The 14,649-nt window shown below is 35.4% G+C and overlaps 1 protein-coding gene across 3 annotated transcripts in view; it reads right to left on the bottom strand.

Annotated features, from left to right (window-relative positions):
* The window catches only part of SYTL4 (synaptotagmin like 4), an 89,812-nt gene that overhangs the window by 35,822 nt on the left and 39,341 nt on the right, over positions 1-14,649 (bottom strand). For 2 of the 3 annotated variants that reach the window (XM_036440015.2, XM_045582435.1), the window contains 2 exons: positions 5,334-5,435; positions 4,796-4,871 (listed from right to left, as the gene is read on the bottom strand). In XM_036440015.2, coding sequence (XP_036295908.1) covers positions 4,796-4,871; positions 5,334-5,435 — 178 coding nt within the window. The remainder of the gene's footprint in view (positions 1-4,795; positions 4,872-5,333; positions 5,436-14,649) is intronic. The other variant, XM_045582434.1, reaches the window with a different exon arrangement.

Here is a 14,649-nt window from a genome sequence, read left to right as displayed (position 1 = left end):
TTCCAATTGGGCACTATACACTGCACTTGTAATGGTTTGGTTAGATGGTAAAAGTTCATAATGAAGAATTCCTTTAAAATTCCACCAAACACACAACATCACTTTTTTCGCATGCAAGTCAGGTTTTGGCGTGGGCTGCGGAGCCTCATTTTTGTCCAACCATTGAGGCCGCCTTTTCAAATTAACATACAGCACCCATTCTTCATCTCCGGTAACAATTTGCTCTAAAAACGGCAAACAGTTTTGACGAGAGAGGAGCGAACTGCAAATTGTGACTCTTTGATTACGGTTGTTGTCGGTCAACTCATGAGGAACCCATTTTCCAAACTTTTGGACTTTGCCAAGTGCACGCAATTGATTGGAAATTGTTTTTTGTGAACAATTTAAAGTTGTCGCAAGCTCTTGTTGGGTAATTTGAGGATTTTGCACCAAAAGAGCTTGAAGAGCTTCTTGATCAAAATTGGACACAGGGCCTCGACCACTCTTGTCATCTAACGAAAAATTTCCCTCGCGAAATTTCTCAAACCAACGCTGGCATTTTCTGGCGCTAACTGCACCTTGACCAAGAGCACTACAGATGTTTTTTGCAGCCTCACTTGCTTTTCTTCCTAATTGGAACTCATAAAGCATGCAGTGTCGAATATGCTCTTCATCCGCCATCTTCTTAGCCCTAGTTTTGCAACAAAAACCAAACCAAACACAAACTTTTTCAAGCAAAACTTGTTAATTGCACTTCACACGTTCTGTAGATACCACGTGTTTGAAGGTTATGTCAATACAAGTCAACACCAAGCAAGATTTTAAACGAATGTTTAAAAACGACATTAATTATTACTAGAACCGATATATGGTCAATTAACAAAGGAGGCAAGAATGGGGTAAAAACAGTCTGGTCAATAAATTATACTGGGCCAAAAAAATTAAGATACCTAGGAATAAACTTAACTAAGGATGTAAAAGACCTGAACTTGGAAAATTACAGGACATACAGAAAAGAGATAGCGGAAGATATAAACAGATGGAAGAACATACGATGTTCATGAATTGTTAGAATCAACATCATTAAAATGTCCAGACTACCCAAAGCAATCTATAGATTCAAGGCACTCCCCATTAAAATACCAACGGCATTTTTCACAGACAAAGAACAAACTCTCCAAAGATTCATCTGGAATAAACAAAGACCTCGAATAGCTGAAGCAATTCTGAGAAAGAAGAACAAAGTAGGTGGGATCTCAATACCAGATTTCAAGCTGTATTACAAAGTTACTGTTCTCAAAACTGCCTTGTTACTAGCACAAGAATAGACAAATAGACCAATGGAATAGAATAGGGAACCCAGATATTGACCCAAACCACTATGCTCAATTAATATTTGACAAAGGAGGCAAGAGCAGACAATGGAGTCAAGACAGTCTCTTTAAAAAATGGTGTTGGAAAAATTGGACATATACATGCAAAAAAGAAAAAGAAAGAAAGAAAGAAAGAAATTAGACTACCAACTTACACCATACACAAAAATAAACTCAAAATGGGTTAAAGGACTTAAACATAAGACGGGAAACCATAAAAATACTAGGGGAATCCACAGGCAGAGAAATCTTAGGCATATGCCAAAACAATTTTTTTCACCAGTACAGCTCCTACAGCAATGGAAACTAAAGAGAAAATAAACAAATGGGACTACATCAAAATAAAAAGCTTCTGCACAGCAAAAAGAAGCCATCAACAAAACAAGAAAGCCCACTGCATGGGAGAACATGTTTGCCAATGTTATCTTCAATAAGGGTTTAATCTCCAAAATTTACAGGGAACTCATACAATTTATCAAAAAGAAGATAAAGAACCCAATCAAAAAAATGGGCAATGAATCTAAATAGATACTTTTCAAAAGAAGACAGAAGGAAGGCCAAGAGACATATGAAAACCTGCTCAAAGTCACTAATCATCAGAGAGATGCAAATCAAAACGACAATGCCATGCCATCTCACAACTGTCAGAATGGCTTTCATCAACAAATCAACAAACGACAAGTGCTGGCAAAATTTGGGGGAAAAGGGAACCCTCGTGCACTGCTGGTGTGAATGCAAACTGGTGCAGCCACTGTGGAGAAAAGTATGGAGTTTCCTCAAAAAACTAAAAATGGAACTCACATTTGACCCAGTGATTTCACTTCTAAGAATATATCCACAAAAAAAAACTAGAAATGCCAATCAGAAAGGATATATGCACCCATATGTTCATAGCAGCATAATTTACCTTAGCTAAGATTTGGAAACAGCCTAAGTGCCCATCAGCAGATGAGTTTATTAAAAAACAAAAACAAAAACAAAAAACAAAAAACTGGTACATCTACACAATGAAACACCATGCTGCAGTAAAAAAGTAGGAATTCTTACCATTTGCAACAGCATGGATGGAACTGGGGAGCATTATACTAAGCAAAATAAGCCAGTCAGAGAAAGAAAAATATCATATTATCTTATTCATTTATGGAATATAATGAACAGCATAAACTGAAGAACAAAAACAGATCCACAGACAGAGAAGCATCAATCAGACCATTAAACCTCAGAAGGAAGGTAGGGGAGGGGGAAGGTAAGGAGGAGAGATCAATCAAAGGACTTGTACGCATGCATATAAAGCTAACCAATGGACACAGACAACTGGTGGGTGAGGGCATGAGTGGGGAGTGGGGGGAAATGGGGCAATAAGGACACATATGTAATACCTTAATCAATAAAGAAAATGAATAAATAAATGGTTCTGGAAAAACTGGGCAGATAAATACAAAAAAAAAAAAAAAAAAGAAAAAGAAAAAGAAAAAGGAACTAGACCACCTTCTTATACCACATACAAGTATAAACTCAAAATGGTTTAAAGACTTAAGTGTAAGACTGGAAATCATAAAACTTCTAAAAGAAAACATAGGCAATAAACTATCTGACATTGTTCTTAATAATATTTTTTCTGATATATCTCCTCAGGCAAAGGAAACAAACAAAACAAAACAAACAAAAAAAAAAAACACAAGCAAGTGGCACTCATCAAACTAAGAAAAGTTTTATAAAGCAAAGGACACAATCAATAAACTGAAAAGAATACTGAATGGGAATATATTTGCTAATGATACATCTGACAAAGGGTTAATATAAAAAGAACTTACTAGTATACAATTCAGCAAAAACAAAAACAAAGAACACAGAAAATGGGCAAAGGACCTGAATAGACACTTCTCAAAGGGGACATCAGATTCCCAAAAGACATATGAAAAGATGTTCAACATCACTAATCATCAGAGAGATGCAAATTAAAACTACAATGAGATATCACCTCACACTTCTTAGAATGGTTATCATCAATAAGTCATCAACAAATAAAAAGTGTTGGCAAAGATATGGAAAAAAGGGAATCCTTGGGCACTGTTGGTAGTGCATCCATTTTGGAAAACATTGTGGAAGTTCCTCAAACATTTAAAATAAAAAATTGAATTTCCTCCCTGGCCAGTGTGGCTAAATGGTTGGAGTATCAACTCATGCACTGCAAGGTCATGAGTTCCATTCTAGTCAAGGGAACATACTTGTGTTGCAAGGGCACAGTCAGAGCACATGTAGGAGGCAACCAATTGCTGTATCTCTCTCACATCAATGCCTCTCTCTCTCTAAAAATCAGTGGGAAAAAATACCTTGGGTAAGGATTAACAAAACAAAACAAAGGAACTTCCTTATGACCTAGTGATTCAACTTCTGGGGTTTTATTTGAAGAAATTGAAAAGAGTAATTTGAAATAATATATACAATCCTAGGATTATTTCAATGTTATTCACAACATGAAATATACATAAACAACCTGAGTGCTCATCTATAGATGAATGGATAAGTAAGTAGTTGTAAACACACACACACACATACACACTTGGCCATAAAAAAGAATGAAGTCTTACCATTTGTAACAACATGGATGGACCTAGATGGTATTATGTTAAGTGAAATAAGTGAGACACAGAAAGAAAAATACCATACGATTTCATTTAAATGTGGAATCTAAAGGACAAAAAAAAGAACAAAGTAGAAATAGACTCATAGATACAGAGAATAGACTGATGGTTGCCACAAGGGAAGGGTTTGAGGACTGAGTGAAAAAGAAAAATGAATTAAGAAGTATAAGTTGGTAGTTACAGAAGAGTCACAGAGGTGTAAATCACAGCATAGAGAATATACTCAATAATACTGTAATAACTATTAATGGTGGCAGGTGGATACTTGAAATATCAAGATCACTTTGCAAAGTACATGATTATGTAACCACTATGCCGTATACCTGAAACTAAAACAAAATAATATTGAATGTAAACTGTAACGGAAAAAATAATAATAAAAATTAAGAAGAATAAGGCTCAGAGTTTCACTAACCTATTATAAACATAAATAAAAGCTTAATCTTAGGAATTTAATTTAATCCTAGGAAGTAGCATAAAACCTATTTTCTCACATGTTTCAAGCAAAACCTTAGAAAATGTCCCCAAATGAATCAGAATTAAAATTTTTAGTTGAATTTTTTTATTTAAATTCTTCCTGAGAAATGAAAGAGCAGAGAGAGAGGGAAGATGGGAGGGAAGGAGAGAGAGAGAGAGAGAAGGAGAGAGAGAGAGAGAGAGAGAGAGAGAGAGAGAGAGAGAGAGAGAGAGAGAGAGAGAAGGGAGAGAGAGAGAGAGAGAGAGAGGAGAGAGAAGAGAGCGATGAAGAGGGAGAGAGAGAGAGAGAGAGAGAGAGAGAGAGAGAGAGAGAGATTATACCTTTTCTCCTTGAGATTTTGGAGCAGACATCTTCTTCCATTCTGGAAAGAGGCCAGATTTGTCCAGAGAGTCTCTCCTGTAGTTAGATACAGAAGTTATAACAAAACCACATCCTCCCCTCTCCCCTTCCTCTTCTAAATACCCAAGTTCTAGGGAAGGAAAGCAACTGCCTTGCTATCACCAAATCCATAAGATAAACTTAATATCAGATTTTCCTTGAAGTAATGTAGATGATTAGATAAGAAACTTTGCTCAAACACAAACACCACCACCACCACCTCATTCCTAAAAGACAGCAGAATCTGTTGCTGCCAGTCCAGGAACACTCCTCCAAGGCACTGTAGCCTGTGGAAGGCTGTGATTGGAGACAGCAGTTGAAGTGCTAATGAAAGACTTAGCAAAGTCAGAGAGAAGATTTCATTCAATTTGCTGAAGAGAAGTCAGAACACTGAAGGCACAGGAGCCCTGCATTCTGATGCTAGAGAGCAAGATGGAAACTTTGGATGAACAGATGTGCAGGGATTTACGGGGATCTCACCTGGATGTGTTATCTGAGTCAGCTGTGTAGCTATCCAGACTCTCACTCTCAGCCTCCAGTGCACTCTTTCCACTTTTCTGCTTGGGCACTTCGATTGATCCACTAGAATAAAACCCAAGAGCCAAAATATAAAGGAAGTGGGCTCTCCTGATGAGTATCAACCTTTCTTCCAACCTATTGACAATGGTAGCCTAAGTGATCTTTCTAGAATAATTATCTCAGTATTCTTTTAAATTTGTTCAGCAGTTCCCACTGCTATTGGGATTGAGTTCAAACTCAGCATGTCAAGAAAATCCTTATGACTTAACCCCTGCTCAGCTCTCCAGACTCATCATTCACCCTCCACTTTGTCTTATACTTTATATTCCAGAATGATGAAGCTCTTTTGGTTCCCTGAATATAACAACACTTTTCCTCTTTTCTCTGCCTTCGATATTATTTTCACAATGGCCCTTTTTTCTTCATCTGGCTAAATCTACTCCTTCAGGTCTCTCCTTATATGTTAATCCTTCCAGATCTCTCTGGCCATGTTGCTCCAAGTCTGCATTAGTAACTTTCCTATATGCTCTTAAAGCATCCTGATTTCTTGGTAACAGTCATCACATATCTAATTATCTCTAATTATGTATTTTAAAGAAATTATTTAATTTGTTCAATAATTTAAACAAATGATTTGTTTTATGTCTTTCTCCATTAGCCTAAGTTCTGTGAGATCAGTGAGCATGCATCTTGTTCACTGTGTGTTCCCAATGCCTTGAAGAGAAACTAGCATAGAGTGGGCACTCACATATTTGTTGACTACATTCTTGACTAACTGCCCTCAGTGGGGCTTAAAGTATATTTACAAATAAGCAATATGGTTTGAAGACAGTATTCAAAAGACCAGAATTCTTTTTCAGCTTAATGAAGATGACCGAGGCATTCAAAAAAGCAGTCCTCATCTCTAAAGGAAAGAATACAATTCCTAGACCCCTTACTTTTAAGAGTTTGTGAGAGCAGCAAGAAGAGGGAAAAAGTATTTTCCTCAAGTATCTGAAGTAATATCATTTGGCTGCCAAGACTCCAAACTCTCCTGGTCCTCTGATCTCACAGTCTACTGCTCAGTCTTCTGGGCTGGTCCTTCCTCATGTTCTAGACCTCTAATGTTTGGATGTGTCCAGGCTTATTCCTTGGATTCTTCTCTTCACTATCCAGAATTACTCCTACATGATATTATCTAATCTCATATTCTTTACATATTAGCAAATTAATAATTCCTGAATTTATATCTCAAATGCCAGACTTATATTTCCAAGAGCCTAATTGACTACTTGAATGTTCAAACATAGCAAATATTAAACCAAAGCCCTAATCCTCTCCATACCTTCTCTTCTCTCAAGCTCATCAAATGGCAATTCCCTCCTTTCATTTCTCAGGTCATAATTTTTAAGAATCATCCTTGATTTCCATTGCTCTTTCACAATACAAAACCAACATGTTAGCAAAGTTTCTTGGCTATATCTTCAATGTATGTCTAAAATCTAACCATTTCTCACCTCCTTCACTGTTATTACTCTGGTCCAAACCATCATCTAACTCCTGGATGATTGCAATAGCCTTCTAACTGAACTCCTTACTTCTGCCCTTGTCTTGCACAATTTATCCTCAACTCAACAGCTAAATGAGCTTTTAAAATATAAATCCAATATAGAATTACCATATGACACAGCAATCCCACTCTTATGTATATACTCAAGAGAAATGAAAACATGTTTCCATAAAAAAACTTGTTCACAAATGTTTATAGCAGCATTATTCCCAATAGCCAACCGCCTAAATGTCTATCAATGGATGAATGGATAAATGAAATGTGGTCTATATATAAACTGAAATAGTAAGAAGGAATGAAGTTCTAATACATGCTACAACATAGATGAACAGTAAGAAGGAATGAAGTTCTAATATATGCTACAACATAGATGAACCTTGAAAAATTATGTTAATTTAAAGAAGCCAGACATAAATGGCCACATTTTGTTGACTCCATTTATATGAAATCTCCACAATAAACACATCCATAGAGAATTAAAGTAGGTTAGGGGCTTGGAAAAATGTTAAATGACTACTTAATAGGTCCAGTGTTTCTTTTGGATTGATAAAAATGTTCTAAAATACATACTTTTAAAATGTTAAAATTACTAATTTTATACTATGTGAGTTTTACTTCAGTTTAGAAAAAGAAAAAAAATATCAGTCATCCAGAGCCCTCCATTTCACTTGGAGTAAAAGACAGAGTCCTTACAGTGTCAACAAAGTCTTACATGATCTGCTTTTCACCACATCTCTGTCTTCATATCCTACCCCTCCCCGCTTCCGATGCAGTTCCAGAATACTCTAACATGTCAAATACAAACTCACCTTAGGTCTTTATAACTTTTGCTTTCTCCACTTAGAATGCTTTTCCCCCAGATACTCTCAGGGTTTGCTCCCTCATTTGCTTCACATCTTTGTTCAAACGTCACCTTATTAAGATTTTTCCCTGGATATCCTTAATAAAACAGCATATGTATACACATGCTTTCCTGGCATCCCCTATCCTTTTAGTCTACTTTATTTTCTCCATAGCACATGTCAACATCTTATATACCATATATTTACTTGATTATTTACCATGTGTGTGTTTTCTATCCCCAAATTTAAGCTACACAAGCAAGGGACTTTGTTGTATTCACCAGTATGTCAGACTTCTTAAAACAATGCCTGGCAAATAGTAGGCATTCATAGGTATTTGTTAACAAATAAACTAAACAGTAAATGAACAAAGATTGAAGTAAGCAAAATCTATGTCTTAGGCAGTAAACATAAAACTTTCCAAGTTATCAACTGGTGTTTAAGGTAGTTCTGTGAAAACAGGAGTGGTTGAAATCCTAGGGAATGCAAGAAGTGAAACAGCAGTCATTTTTTAAAGAGATGTATTAGCTTTAAAGTCCAAGACACAGCAGGGAGCTTGATTTTATTTTTACTTTAGGATTATTTTTCCCTCTTTTCTACATAGAATAAATAACCCAAAGTAAAACCATTCCTCCAGGTAGTTTAGCAATGGTCTATGGACAGTGTTTTTCTGCTTGTATTTTTCCATAAAGATTAATACATACAGATCCACAGCTAATACAAACAACCCTAGGGGTAAAAAGCAATTACTTGACATCTGTGTAGTAAAAAAATAAACTAAGAGACGGGAGTCCTGGGCTCTAACTATCTGTATGATCTCAAGTAAATCACTTAACCTGGCCTCTTTTCTATAAAAATAAGGGGGTTGAATTAGATTATCTCTTAAGCTCCATAATTTTATGGAAAATATCATTTATGGCCACTTAATCTGTTTTCATGTTTAGAATAAATAAGAGTTTTCTGGATCCGATGAGACAAAAAGTCATAGACAGCCAGAAGCAATAGGATTCAGAAATTACATTCTAACCAATGATGTCAGATGTGTTAATCAGGTTCAGGAAATAAATAAAAAAAGTCATTCTCATCCTTATCCACAAAGGAAAAAGGGGGCCTTATCACCTAAACAGATGAGTCACCCACCCAAGACTGTGTGGATAAAATCACACTACATACAGTAACTCCTCACTTTGTGTCATCCATAGGTTCTTGGAATCTGTGACTTTAAGTGAAATGATGTATAACAAAATCAATTTTACCAGAGACTAACTGATATAAACAGTGGTTAAGTACTTATGGCATATTTCTGGTCACAAAAACATGACCAAACTTCTAAATAAAGACCCATAGCACTTCTAACATTAAACATTGAAATAAATGTAAGTTACACATACATTTAAGAAAGATTAAAAAGAACAAGATAATTATTTTCAACCTACTTATTCCAGTTCATGGTCACTGGTGGCCAGAGACTCAGCTCAGGGTGTAGAACAGGAACCCGCACAGGAATGCCCTTCCATCACAGGGCACACTCACACCCAGTTACACTCACTCACAATGGGATAATTTATACACACAACTTAACCTAACATACACAGGTTTGGGATGTGGGAGGAAACTGGAATATCCAGAGAAAACCCACACAGACATGGGGAGAACATGTAAATGCCACATAGACAGTAGCCTTGGCCTGGAATCAAGTATTTTGTCATGAACATTATAACGAAATGACGTTAAATGAAAAAGATATTATTTAAGAATTTGTTGTATATACATACAAGGAAATACTACACAGATAGCAAAATGAATGATACAGACCCTTGGTGCTGACTTAGAAAGATATCAAGGTTATATTATCCTATATTTTCCCCTTTTTATAACTTGAATTATAACTGACATAAACTACATGTTTAAGTGTGCAATTTGATGAATTTTGACATGTGTATACACTCATGAAACTATTACCACAATTAAGTTAGTGAATACATATATCACTGCCCAAACTTTCCTTGTGCCCCTTTGTAATCCATCCACCTTTCTGTCACTCAAATTTAGTTTGCATTTTCTATAAACAGAATCATACAGTATGTCTTTTTTGTTTGGATTCTTTCACTCACCATGATTATTCTGAGATTCATCCATGTTGCTGCATGTATCAGTAGTCCATTCTTTTTCATTGCTGAGTAGTACTGCACTGTATAAACAAATGCCAATTTATCCCTTTGGGATGTTTCTAGGTTTTGGATGTTACAAATGAAGCTGCTATGAACATTCATGAATAAGACTTTATATGAACATATGCTATCACTTCTCTTGAGTAAACTCCTAGGAATGGAATCATTGAATCAGAAGATAAGTGTACATTTAACTTGCTAAGACACTACTAAACTGTTTTTTCAAAGTGGCTTGACTGTTGCACATTCCCACTAGCAGTGTATGAGTATTCCAGTTGCTCTACATCCTTACAGACAACTGGAATGCTCAGTATTTTTCATTTTAGCCATTATAGTGAGTATATGGTAGCATCTTACTATAATATTAATTTGCATTTATGTAGTAACTAATGATGTTGAACATCTTTTAAAGTGCTTATTGCACATCTGTATATTGTCTAGTGAAATGTCTGTTTGAATCTTTTGTCCATTTTCTATCGAATTATCTGTATTATTGAGTTTTTGAAGTTATTCCTCATTCACTTACTGTGCATGTAGAATAACACTTGAAAAAGTAAATTAAAAATTTAAGAAACCCTCTAGGTCTATCCATACTGTTACTAAAGGTAAGATAAGTCAGTCAGAGAAAGAAAAATACCACATTATTTCACTTACATGTGGAATCTAAAGAACAATATAAATGAACAAAATAGAAACAGACTCATAGATACAGAGAACAGACTGATGGTTATCAGAGAGGAGGGGTTTGGGGGACTGGGTGGAAAAGGTGGAGGGATTAAGAAGTACATATTGGGAAAAAAGAAGTACAAATTGGTAGTTATAAAATAGTCATGAGGATGTAAATACAACATAGAAAATGTAATCAATAATATTTTAATAACTATGTGTAGTGCCAGGTGAGTACTGGAAATATCAGGGGGAATACTTTGTAAAGTATATGATTGTCTTACTACTATGTTGTACACGAGAAACTAATATAAAATAATATCAAATGTAAACTGTAATTGAAAAATAAAACTAAAAAAAGTTTTAAGAATCTATTCCATATGTGTACATTTGGACAGTCTAATAGTCCATACACCAAAATTATTAACAACTCTTGTCTGTAGCAGAAGCGGTATGGGTACACATTTAATATATTTTCATATTGCTTTTCAACAATCATAAAATGTGAGAAAGTTATTATCTCTGGCTGAGGGAAAGTTATAAATAAAACATAAATAAAAAGCCAAAAATTCGCCAGCAGCAACCAAATGAGGAAAGGAGTAAAGTCTCAAGTCATAAAGTTCAAAACATTATGGCTAAGAAAACAGAATAAAGATATAGCTCAGTAAAACTCCTTCCAATATGGAGATGTGCAAAACTGAGTGAGTGACTAAGCAGTCCTGGGATAAGTCAAAGAAAACAGAATCCTTAAGATTTGGGGAACCTCGACTGAGGCAGACAAGACCACTGAAGCATGTCATTTCTCAGGGCACTGGTATGAGCGAGAGGACACATCTGAACCTGGGCTGAGTGAGCTGGGACATTTAAGATAATTTTAGGAGACTGTAATCCTCAACTCCCAACTTGCCTTTTACAAAAAAGTATATAAAAAGCAATATTCTATCTTTAAATCAAAATGTAGTGGGGAGTGCTTCAAGTTGAGGTGAGAAGCCTATCAAGAATTCACACACTATATCAGAGCAAAGAAAATATATAGGCAGGACTTCCCATGCTAAGCATGAGTAAAATAAAAGGAAATAATCTTGCAAATATATAAATATGCCATTAGGTGTGTGTGTGGGGGGGGGGGAGAAATAACTTGAAAAATGAACAAAACCCATTCTGGAGAAGAATATAACCCTAGGAAAATAAGTAGGTTTCTTGTGAGTCTTTTACATTGCACAAAAATTGAATAAGAATATAGATTTGGTAAAATACAAGAGTTCAAATACTAGCTGATAAAGTAACAAAATCAGAGAAAAAGGAAGATTGAAATGAGAGAATAATAATAATTATTACATAATAATTTAAGTAATAAAAATTGAGAGTAGGAGGAAAAGTTGGGAGGGAGTGTAAGAAACCTAATCTAAATTAAAATCTAAATAAGATAAGTCATTCAAATAATTAGAAACAGCAAAAAGGAAGGGAGGGAGGAAATAAGGAAAGGATGGGAAGAGAAAACTGGCTGAAAATCAAAGTAATAGCACAGAGGAAAGGGTTGTGCTAATCATATTTAATTGTATTCATTTTTCTATTTTATCTCTTGCATTTAACAGTAAAAGAAAAGGACAGAAATGAAGAACAAAGAAATCCAATGTCCCTGAGGTGGAGAACTTAACTAATGAAAACAGAAAAAAAAGTTCAGAGTATACAGTACAAAAAATTGTCCAGCAATAAAGAACTCATCAAGGGTATACTACATATTAGGGGAAAATGATACACCACTGAGACATATCCTTGCTAAGTTACTAAACTTCAAGAAAACTAGCCTGGCTGGTGTAGCTCAGTGGTTGAGCATTGACCTATGAACCAGGAGGTCATGACTCAATTCCCAGTAGGGGGCATGCAAGAGGCAGCAGACCAGTGATTTTCTCTTATGGATCTCTCTCTCTCTCTCTCTCTCTCTCTCTCTCTCTCTCTCTCTCTCTCTCTCCCTCCCTCCCTCCCTCCCTCCCTCCCTCTCTGAAGTAAATAAAAATACATTTTTTAAAAGAAAAATAAAAGGAATTTGTTTACACACACACACACACACACACACACGACAGTAAGTTACCTACAAGGGAGAAAAATAAGAACTATTGATAGCTAGCTAGCCTCAGACTTCTTCACAGTTACATCCAGTGGCAGAAGACAATAAAGTAATGTCTACAACATTCTAAGGGAAATAAAGTGTGACCCAAGAATATAATATCCAGCCAAGATACCATTCAAGTATAAAGGCACTAGGCAGACACTTTCATCATGAAAGAATGAAGTAAAAATAGCTCCCACAATCCCTTCTTGAAGGAATTTCTCAATGAAAAAATCCAAGTAACTAAGAAATAATAAATCAAAGTAAAGAATTCAGAAATGCAGAGAAGTCATGGTACCATGAATGGTTATAAGCATACTATCCTTTTAAAAATAAACCAAAACTCAAACAAACAAACAAACAAACAAAAAACAGATAAAACAAACAGATGATTTATGATAGCGTAACAGAATGTAAATGCCATAATAATTTAAGTAATAAAAATTGGGAGTAGGAGGAAAAGTTGGGAGGGAGTGTAAGAAACCTAATCTCCTCTTTCATAACAGACAGTCCACTGATAATGTGCAATATTGAAATAGATAGCTTTAAAAAATGACTAAATGACTAACCCAGCAACTCCACACCTAGGTATCTATCTACCTAAGAAAAATTAAAACATATGTCCAAACAAAAACTCGTAATGAATGTTCATAACAGCATTACTCACAAAAGTCAAAAAGTGGAAATAACCCACATGTCCCTAAACAGATGAAAGGAACAAATGTGATATTTACATATAATGGTATATTATTTGGCAATAAAAAGAAATGAAGTACTGATACCTGCCACCACATAGATGACTCTTAAAAACCTTATGCTAAATGAAATAAGATGGTCACAAAGGACCACATATTCTATGATTCCATTTAAGTGAAACATTCTGAATAGGTAAATATATAAAAATAGAAAGTATATCAGTGATTGCTTAGGGGTAGGGAAGGATAGGGAGGCTGTGGGAATGACAGCTAAAGGACACAGGGTTTCTTTTTAAGATGATGAAAAGTTCTATAATTGATTGTGGTAATGATTGTGCAATTCTTTAAATATACTAAAACCCACTGCATTGTACACTATAAGTGGATGATCTATATGGTAAGTGAATTTTATCTCGAAAAGTTCCTTAACAAAAAGACATTAGAAAAAAATTAATAACTGTTCAATGTTTTAATAATATTTTTTTTTACCCTTAGAGGGATGTTAAGGACTAATATATTTTATGGTTAAAAAAACACATTTGTCTGAATATTAGCAATTCTTCAACTTTACTTAAGTATTTCAGTCTCTGATAAATTCAAGTAAAATTAAACAAAATGTTTTAAATTTATTATGACCCGATATTACAAGTTTTTTCTATGTACCCATTCACTCTTGCCTCTATGTTTAGATATGCAAAAAAGATATCTGAAATAATTTTCATATAATGTGAACCCTGAGAAGTAGGAATTTGGGCGATTTGTTGCTTACTTTATTATTTATTTCCTACTAGAGGCCTGGTGCATGGATTCGTGCACTGGTGGGGTCCCTCAGACTGGCCTGTGCCCTCTTGCAATCTGGAACCCCTCAGGGGATGTCAGACTTCTAGTTTTGGCCTGATCCCCACAGGCCAGGCCAAGGTACTCCACCGGTGCAGGAATCCATGCACCAGTCCTCTAGTATGCATATGATCTTTGGTTAATCTCTTCCCACCCTTCCCCTGCCCACTTTCCCTCTGAGATTCATCAGTCTGTTCCCTATTTCCATGCCCGTGCATTGAGCATTTGCCCCCTCGTGGTCAGTACACGTCATAGCTATTGGTTGAGCAGTTGAATGGTTGCTTAGGCAACTATTATATATATTTAATCTATATCTATATCTATCTATCTATCTATCTATCTATCTATATATATATATATAGAGAGAGAGAGAGAGAGAGAGATAGATAGATAGATACAGATTAAAT

The sequence above is a fragment of the Pipistrellus kuhlii genome, unplaced genomic scaffold, assembly GCF_014108245.1.
Source record: "Pipistrellus kuhlii isolate mPipKuh1 unplaced genomic scaffold, mPipKuh1.p scaffold_m20_p_16, whole genome shotgun sequence".
NCBI classification, from domain to species: Eukaryota; Metazoa; Chordata; class Mammalia; order Chiroptera; family Vespertilionidae; genus Pipistrellus; species Pipistrellus kuhlii.
This window is presented reverse-complemented; position numbering and strand designations above follow the sequence as displayed.